Source organism: Crocodylus siamensis, chromosome 2 (genome assembly GCF_052110815.1).
Source record: "Crocodylus siamensis isolate JL-2025a chromosome 2, ASM5211081v1, whole genome shotgun sequence".
Classification (NCBI taxonomy): Eukaryota; Metazoa; Chordata; order Crocodylia; family Crocodylidae; genus Crocodylus; species Crocodylus siamensis.
The window spans coordinates 248,988,299-249,001,823 of NC_143396.1; the positions used below are offsets into that span (position 1 = coordinate 248,988,299).

General features: G+C 41.3%; 1 protein-coding gene across 6 annotated transcripts in view; it reads right to left on the reverse strand.

The window, feature by feature from the left end:
* Window positions 1-13,525, reverse strand: part of RALGAPA1 (Ral GTPase activating protein catalytic subunit alpha 1) — a 219,285-nt gene extending 205,760 nt beyond the window's left edge. For 3 of the 6 annotated variants that reach the window (XM_090033616.1, XM_090033623.1, XM_090033618.1), the window contains exon 1: window positions 13,184-13,525. In XM_090033616.1, the coding sequence (XP_089889742.1) occupies window positions 13,184-13,289 (106 nt within the window). In that variant the 5' untranslated portion in view covers window positions 13,290-13,525. The remainder of the gene's footprint in view (window positions 1-13,183) is intronic. The other 3 variants (XM_090033617.1, XM_090033621.1, XM_090033622.1) reach the window with 3 other exon arrangements.

The window sequence follows — 13,525 nt, forward strand, 5'->3', positions numbered from 1 at the left end:
CAGAAATACCATACCAATGGTGGAGCAACCCAAGCAAAAACTGCACTGACTTTCAGGATAGGTTTTAGTCTTTACATAAAAGAACCTGAGGAGCATGATGCAAATGCCAATTTTCCTGACAATGTTCAATAGGGAGATACTGCTATAGTTGTCAGTCACTGATCTCCTTTGTTTCTGTATGATTGTACAAACCGAGCATCTCTAAAATCTTGCAGTATCACTTCCTCTTTCCAATGCAGCAGTGCCTATGTTATTGTTAAACTGCAACTTTACTATGAACCTTATAAATGGTTTTACAAAACTGTCAGCAATTTTATCTAGAATAACCCAAAGAGTGAGTGAAGTCAAAGAGAAAAAGGAGGAGGCAGGAATGAAACCAGAGGGATAGTCTGAGGGGAAATACATTAGGAAACTGGACAGGAAGCTGTGAGGAGTCAGAAGAGACAAGAAGGAGACAGAAGGAAGGGATACAGGGCAATATAAAGGAGGAGACAGAAAAGATGTAATTAGTAAGAGTCACAAGGTAAAGGCAGGAAAATATAGGTCTAAGTTAAGTGACAGTAGGGGAAAAGACTGTAGGAAGTACATAAGAGGAATGGAATGACTGCCCATTCCGTCGAGCAAGAGAAAGAAACACGGTGGCAGCTCTCTACACATCAAGGAACAGGGAAAGGATAAATGAGGTTTCTGCTACTAATATGTGTGTGTGTGTGTGCGCGCGCGCGCGCACGCATGTGTGCGCGTTAAGGATTACATTTTCACCTCAGAATGATCATGCACAACTTCTGCATTCATGCTTGTTCCCAGGGATGGGGAAAATGTCAGGAGGCAAGCAAAACAAAACAACAAGGGGATTGATTCCCACCCTCCCAACCTTTCTGAACATTACTCATGATTTACAGTTGTTTGGATATGTAAAAGTTGTTCATCTTGTGTTCTTAAGAGGCAAATTATAGGCTTGTCTAGATAAGGAAATGTGCAGTACAAAATGAAACTTGCACTTAATCCTAGGGTAAGTAACCCAAGTCACACCACCATATGCTGTACTTCACTCTAGTCTAGTGTGTATACAACTTCTCTCCTTTTGCTTCAGGCTTCTCTTAAAAAAACATCTAGGAATCAATTTCTAAGATCTTTCAACTAACAAGTGCCTTAGTCAGAACCATATAGCTACCATAAACCCAGGCGTCTCAAGACTATATCCCATCACAGCATTATTACAATTCAATTGTGCCTTAATGTTATTAAACTGCTAAATACAAACTAACAGTTCTGAATTTCATAAAAACATTTTTGGATATAGCACATACAATGGAAAAAGAGGAATGATGCAAAGATGCAAAGAGAGCTCTTTAACTTTCTTCATAAAAAGCCATCTTCTTTTGCAAGAGTTATGGAGGACACTCCCATTTGGCTTTGATCCTACAACTTCGCTGCACACAAGCAGGCCCCATGAACAGTCACTATGCAGTCAATTGAACATGCTCTCAAATGCAACGAAATGAACGTTTGCAATCACGGATAAATATATAGACATTTGGTACAGGATGGGAAGGTGTGCTGATAACGAAAGTTGTAAACTCATTTTGTGTCTCAGACCAATATTCCTGGAGAAAGTAATTTGCTGTTTTTAGAGTAGGTTAAGAATAGGGAATGGCAGTTTTAGTACTCATAGGCCTAATTGTGATGTAGCCTTACCTCCAGTATAAGATAGACCTAAATATTTTATGTCTACACCTGTACTGAGCTCAATAACAACTTTTGTTTGACTAACGCATTTCTTCCAGAAGGACATCCAGGCTCATTTTAAAGATATGACGGGACAACAATTCATCTTTCTAGGCATAATTTCCCTAACTGTTAAAGATTCATGTTTTATTTCTGATTTGAACTTAGCGATTGTCCAGTCGTTGGTGACTCTTGTTCCTCAAAGAGCTAAATGAACCCTTTAGGCAATCCATTATTTTCACCTCAAGAAGTTAACTTGTACACAAAATGAAAATTACCCCTTGACCTTCTTGATAAAATTAAGCAGACTGAACTAACTCTCTCACAAGATATTCTCCAGCCCTCACTGCAATGGCTCTTCTCTGCACTCTCTTCCATTATTTAAAATCATTTTTAAAATAGGGACATCAGAACTGAATACAGTATTCCAGTATCACTGTCACCAATGCTGTATTTAGAAGTAAAATTTACCCCTTTACCCTCTACTTATACTGCCAAGAAAAATATCAATATATAGAACATAACATTAGAGCTGAGGTTGTCCACCAGGACTGTCTGACAAGGATAAGATTTTAATATTTTGTTTTTAAAGAAAGAAAATAGTCTTGGTTTTGGATGTTATAGAAATTACAATGAAATATTAACGTAAGAATTAAGGTTTAGGTTAAAACTCTGTTTTCAGAAAAGATATTTTTTGCACCCTTTTTCTGAAGCTAGATATTTCTAACAAACCAATTTACTTCTTGTTTTCTTGGAAACTTATGCTGTAATGGAAAGGAAGTCTCAGAAATAGACCTGGCACAATTTACTGTAATTAGAAAGGTCTGCCAGGAGAGGGGTGGGGAGAAATGTATTTGTGTATTCAGAGAATGGAAGGTTTGCACTGTAGCAAAATAGATCCATTGTGGTAAAATCTAGCTTCCACAACATCTTTACAAAAATCTTGGAAAAAACACTTTAATATGTTTAGCTATATAGCATAAACATAGCAGAGCACTTTAGCAGAAAATAAACCCCACAAATTTCTTTTTAAAAATTAAATTACTCAATCTTATGTTTTATTTTAAATTAATAAATTGTAACTGAAAGATTGGTATAAAGTTGCTAATATCTAGTCATTAGTAAGCACTGTGTGGGGTACAAGCAACTTCTCCTTAAAAAGAAGACACTTATTGGCTTTATTCCTCCAAATCTGTATTAAGTTTTTCTTAATTTGTAAGGTTTTTCTTTTAAATTAAAGAATTCAAGTTCATTTAAATGAAAGAAATGAGCGTGGCTGCCAGCACAGGGTGCACATGACATACAGTGGCCTTCTGGACTGACCCTATGCACTAGCTCTGGGACTGGTCTGGATCTGGCCATGTTGGAGCCAGCACACCCCCTTCATTATCCTGTGTGCAGTCTGTGTGGCCAGTCCGTGTGGTTTGCTGTGCACACAGCACATTATGGGCTCTGCACTGCTCACAGGCTGGATCCAGCATCCTGAACCAGGCTTCTGTGATGCCTTCAGTGCTGTGTCCAGTCCATGTGCCACAGGCAGCGCACATCCCAGTCTGGCCCAAAGTACAGTGTACACGTGATCCCTGGGGCCAGTGCATGGTGATATGCAGGCAGGCTGTGGAGTAGGGGGTCTATCCTGGTCCAGTCCACAGACCAGCCCAGAGATACTCATCCAGTCCCTGAGGCTGCCATAAATAATATAGCTCCTCAGAAACTTAAAACCCTTTTCCTTTAACACCAACATATGGAAGAGATGTACTATTACCCCCATTTTACAGCTCAAAAACTGTGCATGATTTTGTGCACCTTCATTTCTGCACACCCAATTTTAAACATTTTAAAGCCTAAAGCTTGATTTTTGGAGGCTGGATTTCAATATGTTCCAAAATAATTTGGCACCCAAAAGCTGAGGTGCACACATCCTCTAGCAAATAAAGAAGGAACTTTAGAAAATGAATACAATAAATGATTAGATGTTGTTTAGCATAATCTAATCTACATAATGTAAATTGAGTATCTCACAGACTCAGTTACACATAATTGATTTGGGGAAGTACCACCAGGAGGCATTAAAGGAAAATATATTATTCAGAATTAACCACTCCCTCTTTTGTTACAAGTACTTATCCAGTGCAGGCCTGAACAGTTGCCTCCACGTTCATTTGACTTGATGTCACTTCACTGCCCGTCAACTCTGAGGGATTCATGACAATTCCCTACCTTCACTTTTCTTGAACAGATTATAAAATGGAATAAAACTACTACTACCCAGTAGATAAACTAATATTGTCTGCATGGAAGAGCAGCTCTTTAATACTGACTATACTATTGTATCTACCGAAACTTAAAGCATTCCCTAGACTCAGTCTCAGGAACGCACAGAGAGCAGGAGAGGGGGCAGATGAAGACTGAACATCTTTACTGCTCCTTCTCCCAGGAGGATTTCTTCTGGTTAATATTTCTTAGAAGTTTCCACCAGTATAAATGAGCATATGTAAACAGCTCATGACTGTTTCAGTTTTCAGCAGCATCTTTGCGAAAGAAACTATGAAAATCAGCTCAATAGAATTAGGTGGTAATATCACAGTATATCAAAATCTTACATTCTTTAACATATGTTTAGTCCACACTCAGGTAGACATTTCTACTTAATTAACAATGAACTGGAAGAGGCCTAGATTTACATTAAGACTTAGACTGTATAGTAACTGGAGTTTACAGTTCAAGCATCTTTCAAGGAAATTTTTGAGTAAACACTACAATTAATAGTATAACTCTGCAAAGTCTCAAATGTCTGTATATAACTAAGCAAGACAAACAGTGCAAACAAAAGATTATTTTTAACATAGTACAGCAGGTAATATGTTGATTAGCACCCCCTTTAAACATCTGTTCTTGGGCAGGGTATAGGAGTAAGAACAAGTAGAAAATGTGCATAAATTAGAATAAAGGAGATTTAGATTAGATACTGAAAAGAATTTTCTAACTAGGAAGGTGATTAAGTATTAGAACAAATTACCTAGTCAGGATGTGGAATCTCTGTCCTCGGAAGCTTCTACGTGCAGGTTAGACCAGAGGCGTCAAACTTGTTTGGCCTTACAGGCTGAATTCAGACTATGGGGCTTCCCATGGTCCAGACAACCAACAAGTGGTGTCAGTAGCATTAGTCCCTACAGCTATAAGTGCTGCTGTTTCAGCTCTGGAACCCACAAAGTTACTACTGCTGCTGCTCACCTGCCTTTTTCCCCAGTCACCAATCCTAGTCACCAGGGGCAGATACTAACCTTAATTTCAGTGGCAGAAGGGCAAATGGGAGGGGGAGCTGGGCAAGAAGTGGGGTGGGTAAGGCAAGCTGAATTATTTTTGCGGGTCCCCAAACTGCTCTGAAGCAGAGGGTCTGGCAGCTGCAGGGATTAACACCGCCACCACAACCTCTGATCCACTCTGTGGAGGTGGGGGATCTAGCCCATGAGAAGCCCTGTGGACCAGATAACCCAACTTGTGGGCAGGATCCAGCCCACAGAACATGTTTGACACGCCTAGGTTAGGCAAACATTATCCTTTTTCTTATGGTCACAGACTAATCTGCAAATTTAAGAGGGGAGACAAAGTAATTTTATTTGGAAGGAGTTTTCCATCTCACTTACTGTTTGAGATGTTTAAAATATAAAACCATTTTAACAATTTATTGAACTCCTGTGTCGAATTGTTCCTGTACTGGAAATGCATTCCTGCTTTATAAACACTACCAGTAGAAAATGTTATGTTTTCATACTCAGGAAGTTTGATGGGAAGTTACAGGATAGCTGCATTTTGTTTTGATCGCTACAGACTGCAACTTGTTTTAACAACGTGTTTTGATCGCTACAGGTTCTGAACCCATTTAAGGAAAAAGTGAAAGGGGAGTAATTTGAAATTTGTATTCCTCACCAGAATTTTAAATAAAAGTAAAATGCCCTGAGATATCCTAACCCTACCAAAACATCCAAAAAATTGATGAATAAGCACATTTAGTGGGTACTCCTGCTATGTTCAACAGAAGTAAACAATGAAGACTGATATAAACATTGCTATCAAGTTTAAACATCAATGTTCTATAGAGATGAATGCGAGTTGCTCTCAGGGCTAATTGTCTCAGGTAGCCAGCAGACAGAGCAAATCACAGTGCTGGTTTACATTTTTTTAAATGCCATCTCAATCGCACAAGTTGGAGTCTTAACACATATTCAACTGAAAGCTGAGTTTCTGGATCACAGAACACTTTCAACTTTCTAAAGATTCCATGATAATATAGTAATTTTCATTCTTAGCTGCGACAAATTTGATCTACACAAATCCTTGTCTTTCACAAAAGCCAGAGCCCCTCTCTCTAGCCTAGGACTCTGGTCTGACCCCAAACCCTATCCTTGCACAAATTCACAAGCCAGTAACAGCTGTTGCTGGTGTTTTTATGTCAAAACTAACATTAGCCTCCCCAAATAAGCAGGAACCCTAATCCAATCTCGTCAGTGAAGCCAAGACTAGACCTCAGCTAAATTTCTTAACTGATGCCCAACGCTAGCCCTGCAACACATGTAATTAGCATTACTACAAAAAAAATGTCTACAGAAAACTCCAGAAGGCTTACCTTTGAAATTGATTTCCCTCTCCCACCTTCAGTCCAAGAAAAATCATTAATTTAAATCGCTATAGTTTGAAAAAAAATGTGAGTGTAAAACAAGCAATTTTAAAGGGTATAAACAGTGAATATATATCTTTTTTAAGCATTCCAATATACCACTGTTTAAATAGGTCCCCTTAAATTTTACACCTCCTCTGCTTTGACCCATATAATGCAATCCACACCTATAAGCCTCTGAAACATTAAACCAGAGACCAGTCAAACTCGATGTTCTACAGAGAATGTTTCATCTGTAAAGTACAGATTGACTGTCCCCATCTAAAGATGGTTTTGTTTGTTGTTTCTAGTTCTATCAAGCACCACTATGGATAACAACTCTAAAATATAAAAGTGTCTGAAAGTTCAAAACAATAAATTACAATTGAAATGCCTGTAAAAACAAAATTAGCAATAATTTGGTTTACATCAAATGTTCAAAAATTGGTTTTTGGTTTTTAAATATCACATGCAAAATATGCAACAAAATACAAAACTATGCTATCAACATTGCATTTTTACTCTGGAATAACTATCAACACAAGAACATACAAAAATAATTCCATTTAAACTAATATTTCAGTCTTAACACTGAAGGTAAATAAAACAGATTCATTTGACTTTACTTCCACACAGTAAAGTAATATACAGAAATTCTTGAGGGATTTTTTTTCTGGCGTTTTCACAGTCTGAGTGCAAAACAAGGTTTTAGAAACTAGGACTGCAAAATAAGACTTCTTGGAATTGAAAACAACATATCTGATATCAATGACATGGCAGCAGAACACATCTGCATTATTAATCTATATAGTTTCATAGTTTCCAGGGTCGGAAGGGACCTGAGCAGATCATCATATCTTTGTGAAAGAGTCAATGAGTTACCTTGTTAGATTAGTTTAATTATTCTAAAAATTTCCCCAAAACATTTGTTCTTTAAAAACAAAGACAAACACAAAAAAATCCAAAGACGACAACTGAAAACCTCCAAGTAGTACAGAATTACTGGATTTCTAAAGAAAAAAACAAAAACCCACCTCATTAGGGTACTGCACAAGTTTTCAATGCAACTGTTGCTTACATGCACCTGTGCCAGTGAAAGTAGGTCCTTCCAACCATGAAAACTGATAAGTTATGACAATTGTTAGGGAGAGTTATAACAGTTATGGGGAAAGTTATAAACATATCGGGGCTGCAGCAGCATTTCCACAGCCAATGCTGCAACCAACTACCATTATAAACAAAGTTATTAGTATGCCAGAATAATATTTTAGGAAAATACATTCAACTGGAAAATTACCAAACTTATTCTGAAAGCAAGATTTACTTCACTAAGTGCACCAAGTACTTTGATTGTGTCCAGTAAGAAGGGCCTAAATGGTTGTCCTGAATAAAATGAAAGTGGCAGACTTCCTCAACAGCTAGGGACTCATCTCCAAAACTCCAGCCACTAATCATGGGGGAATTTCACACAGGCTGCAAGAAAAGACTTAAAAGCATCCACATACAGATAGCTTTCTTTCTCCTGCACAAAGAGGAAAGTTATGACCCCAATTCAGGTTTCTGGAATCAAGATGTCTTTTAAAAACCCAACCTTGCTTATGCTGCAGAAAAATAAGTCACTGCTTTTACAACATATATTGCATAACAAAGGACTCTAGTCTGATAAAAACCTTAATAAGATAAGGACACCATTTGAAAAAGGATACAACTAATACAGAAATGCAACTGATGAAACTTTTCTATCTCATTCTAATTTTTAAAAAATGTTTACTGTTCTAATTCTTGATATTCTTGCTATCAGTGTGTGTTATCTTGTAAACTGTGTTCTTGTATTATACGAAAAAAAAAAGAACTAGATATTCCTGATCAACATTATATAACTAAAATGTAAAAGAAGGTAGATGATGACTGTTGACCTTAGAGAAGCCATATGATAAAAGTATACACTTTATACATGCACACTTATAATATACAAAATAATAAAATAGACAGTCTTATCATTTTGTATATTTTTATAATGTAAAGGTAAATAGTCCCAATCCTTTCAATATGACCTCTTAGGAAAAAGTTTTTCCCAATCTTAATCATTTTCATCTAATCTTTGACAACATTCTAGTTCTATTATAGCCTTTTTGTGATAAAATTATAGAAACTAAAAAACAACATTCCAGGCGATGGCATACACAAGCATCACATTTACCTTTTAGACTATGGATAGGTCAACAAAGTCTTCTTATCAACAATGTCAAGATACTTTTCTTGAGCTGATACTGTTATTTTTATACCTTACTAGGTTCTAAGTTCATTCAAATTATTCTATCCAATATGTATTATTTCTCACCAGCTGATTGTTCAGTTAGGTTCCTTGATGTTACACACAGTCTCTTCTGGTCTTGATTAAACACAAATATTGTTGTGTCATTTACAAATCTTCCCACCTGGCTGCTCACTGCCTGTAATATATTTAACACAACACTGGCCCTAATGCAGAGTCTTGTGACACAAATGTCAGCCTTTGGTCATCACTAATTAGATCATTTCTACTTTTAGTTCGCCATCTTTTACCCAGCTTATAACTCAAAACAGTATTTGCCTTCTCCCATTATAAACTACCTCATTACTTTACTTGCTTCTTACACATGGCTAAGTCAAAGTCCTTCTGGAAAAAAAGAATTAAAAAAAAAAAAAAAAAGGAAAATGAAAAAAAAAAGGAAGAAAAAAATAGTACAGGTTTCCCTCACTTTGTGCTATACATGATATCCTGGAAAACGGCACATAACTTGAATTCACATAACGGGAACCCACTTTACAATGTAACAAATAGGGATATGTTCCAACACCTTGACTGTACTGATCTTCAGACCCATTTCTACCACTTTTGGTAAGCCAGTTTTGGTACTCACCAACAGTAGGTAGTACACAAAAGCACAGAGTGGTGATGAATGTTTAGTTGGTGTGAAGAGAGGGTGGTGAAGGGTGTTGACTGTCAGACTCCACATCACTGGTAGACCAGGGAGAGAGGTAGAAGATAAGCTAGCGGGACACTTAGAAGCCATAACGGGGATGGCAACTACAGAAACGTGTCACAGACAATGAGCGAGGAGAACAGATCCACATAGGAGACTATATTTTGGTGCATGTCATTCCCACGATGCACCACACAAAGCAGCTGACTGTGGGCTTCCACCACACCGATCATGTAAGAGTGAATTTACTTCAAATGTAATGATTTTTTGGTATAAAAAGGGTCATCACAGAAGAGTGAATTCACACATACAGAACCCTCATAAAGCAAGGGAAACCTGTATTAGGCAATTCCCCTTATTTTAATCAGGAAGAACCAATAAAGAACCAAATAAAATAAAGGATATCAATGACTTAGATCTGTGGCTACACTGTCACATATAGAATGGGTGAACTATTTACTCAACATACTTGTATGACAAATTATACTGATTTGATAAAACCTTGATAAGATATATGGACACTTCTTAGAAAATCTGCAATAGATACAGGAGTGCCTGATAACTACAGAAGTTCTATAGACTATCTGCAGCTCCACTGAAAGGGTCTTAAGTCTACAAACACCTACATTTTCTGCTGGATATGAAACAGGTGGTGATTCTTCTTTTTCTATAACTGCTGATATACAGGATCAGGGGAAAGAAGCAATCTGACCACCACAAAAGTTGGTCTTCACACACATATGAAGCAAAACAGAGTACAGTAAGCTACGCTGTGTTGGTGGGGTTGGCTTGGCCTCCCTATAGCACACAAAGGAGCAAAAGAAAATAAACAGGAAGATACAGCAATTATTGCTGACGCTGAGGCACAGCCTCCTGATGCCTGAAGTCATTTCATATGGCAATCTATCCAGATTAATACCAATATTTTTAAATTTGGGACTATAAAGCAGTCATGAAGGAACAGATGGAAAAGAAAAAGAGCAGAGAATTGCTTGCATAGCATGTCTCAGAGGTGGAGAAGACAGGTAAACTTTGCAAAAGGAAAGGTCTCAGACAACCAACAGTCCACTTATCTTCCTTTCTAGTGTGTGTAAGAGCAGCTAACACGAGTATTTGGAATAAGCCCTGTCATTTTTTCAGCTCATGATTATGAAGAACTTATCTTCATGATGACACAATTTTGCAGAGATCACAGCAAAAATAAGAGAGGGATGCAGTAGATTCACAATCCAGCATAATGAGTTTTGAGTCTTTAAAAAATTCCCAACAAAACAACTCTTACGCACTGAACTGTATTCTAAGGAAGGTCTGAAAGGACATGTCAGAGCCCTGCCTCTGTATCTGGGGTGGGGAAAGAATCAAGGAAAAACATGCCCCAGCAGATTTAACCTGCCTCAATCAGCAAGCAAAAACCTTAGATAAGAATCATTTACTTGACATAATGAGATGTCCCAATAAAGTTGCAATTTTAAGTTTCTTACCAAACACATTTTACTTTCAGCAAAGCCAAAGTAAGTCCTATAAATTACAAAAAAAATGGCCAAAGCAAAACCAGGAGTGTTCTCTAGCCAAACAACCTAAAATCAGAATTATGTTTGCTTTTTTCTGTCATGAGGTTTCCTGTACTAGGCTTTTTAATTACCAAGGAAAGTAGTTAACTAGAAGTAATAGATTCATAAGTAATGCAAAACACAAGCCCCAACTGGTCTGTCATAAGCAAGTAAAAGCAGTTTTGTGGGTGAGGGTATAACTTCTTTTATGTGGTTGGTATGACTGGAACAACTATTCAAAAGAACATCATAGGAAATTAGGGTTGGAAGGGACCTGGGGAAGTCATTTAGTCCAACTTCCTGCTCAAAGCAGGACCATCCCCAACGAGATTATTCCAGCCAAGCCTTTGTCTACCCAGGTCTTGAAAACCTCTAAAGATGGAGACTGCACATCTCTGGGTAGCCTGCTCCAGTGCTTTACTACCCTCCTTAAGAGAAAGTTTTTTCTTAATATCCAACCTAAATAGTCCTTGCTGCCACTTGTGACTATTGCTCCTTGTTATTTACCAACACTGAAAACAGTTTATCTCAGGAAATGGCAATCATTTGGGCTGGAGAGCCACTTAATGAGTTTTGGTGAGCTGTTGGGGGCCAGAGGGGGCAGAGAGATGCCAATTGATCCCATCTGGCCTGCTGGTCAGCACCAGGAGCATGAGGAGTGAGAGCTGTGCCCCATGCCACTCTGCTCTACAACAGCCAGAGCTAGGCAACGCGCAGACTCCTTCGGCCTCCGCTCCTCCATCTGATCTCCACCCTGCCCGGCTTCCTGTTGGTGCTGCACAGTCCTGTCACTGTGGCTGCTACCAGGCAGGCCCACCATCCACCAGACCTGCCATCCCACCCAGCCTCTGTGATAAGTCACTGCTGCCATGCCACACTGGGAAAGTCATGGGTGGCTGCCCCATGCCAAGCCCCGTTGTGGCCACCATGGTCTTACCTCCTAGCACTGCCATGGTGGCAGCGGCTCATCATGGCAAGTGGGGGAGATAGCTACTTGGCGTGCTGCATCATGCACCCATCCCATGCGAGCCTGGATGCTGGCAGCTGTGGTGCCAGGACCACGCAGCTGCGGTGCCATCAGGAAGCCGAGCGGGGTGGGGGGGAGGAGAAATGGATGTGGGGGGTACAGAGGAGTCTGTGCACTGTGCAGCCTAGCCCCAGCTGTGACAGAGCAGAGCAGCAAGAGGCACAGCCCTCCTTCCTCAGGCCCTCAGCAGTAGCCTGCTGCTGAGGACCAGAAATGGCCCGTGGGCTGTATTTTGCCCACTCCGGTCTTGTTCTATCCTCTTTGTAAATACCTTTCAGGTACTTTAAGGCTGTTATTAAATCCCCCCTCATCCTTGTCTTCTCCAGACTAAGTCCATTTCCCTCAGCCTCTCCTCATGAGTTTGTGCTCCCCCACCCCTCTCTCTACTTTGTGTGCATCCTTTCTATAGTGTGGGGCCCAAAACTGGACACAGTACTCCAGATGTGGCTTCACCAGTATCCTTTTGACATAATCCAGGTACTACTGCTGCTGACAAGCCCACTGCCAATAGCCATTACCACACATGTTCCAAATGGAAGGAAAGAAGTGACCAGTAACAATAACCTTTGGCCTTGGTGTTGATGGGCTTGAAGGACAAGCACTCAAAGCAGTACAGGTCGAGGCATGGACTCCTAGCCAAAGGCAGCAGCCTTAAAACTGCTCGCTACCTGGCCCCAGGAACAGGCCCAGAAAGTGACAAAGGCTGTGGATGGCGCCTTTCAACCAAGAACCAAGGTAACCCAACCTCTTTTAGGCCCCACCCCAGCGATGCAGTGCTCATGCAGGGTACCAGGGTGGTGCTTTTGGAGTGTGTGCATGGGGGGTACAGCCCAAGATTTCACCTGCAACCCGCGGTGTGGAAAGGCCCTCTGCCTTGTGGACCGCAGGGGGCTCTCTCTGCAGCCCTAGACCCTGTCTGCTCGTTTTCTGCCCGCAAAAAAGGAGCAACTAGGGGGAGCTGGCATATCCTGGGGGTGCCTCGAGGCTGTGAACCACTGTGCTGGGCAAAGTTACCCCTGGAAACGCTCCCCAGGTAGATCCGAAGGCCTGCGAGCGACTGCCCACCTCAGCCGCCGGCCCCGCCGCCTCTGCCCCTGCCTGGGCCGGCCTCCCCCGCCCGGCCCCGCAGGTTGCCATGCCAACGCCGAGCTTCGGCCGGCCCCGGCCCCGCAGACAGCAGCGGCACAAGGAGCCCCCGGCCCGGCCCGGCCCCCTGCCCGGGGCCCGCTGCTGCCGCCGCCGCGCCCGGCCTCACCGATGAGGACGCGCAGGTGCTTGAGGCGGGTGAGCGGGTCTTTGCGGGTGTCCAGCACCTTCTGCGTGGATTTGCGCACGTCTCCGTGCGGCTTCTTGGAGAACATCCCGCCGGAGCCCGCGGCCTCCCGCGCTGCGAGGCCTCCAGATTCGCCGGCCGCAGGAGGTCCTACATAGCCGGCGGCGGCTTCAGCTTGGTGCGGGGGGGCGGCGGGAGCGGCGCGGGCGCAGTCAATTCTAGGGAGAGGGGGCAGGCCCGGGACTCCCCCCTCTAGCTTCTCACAGCTCTCCTCCCGCTGCTTCACGACAGCCGTCAGGTGCGACCCTGGGCGCTCCCATGGCA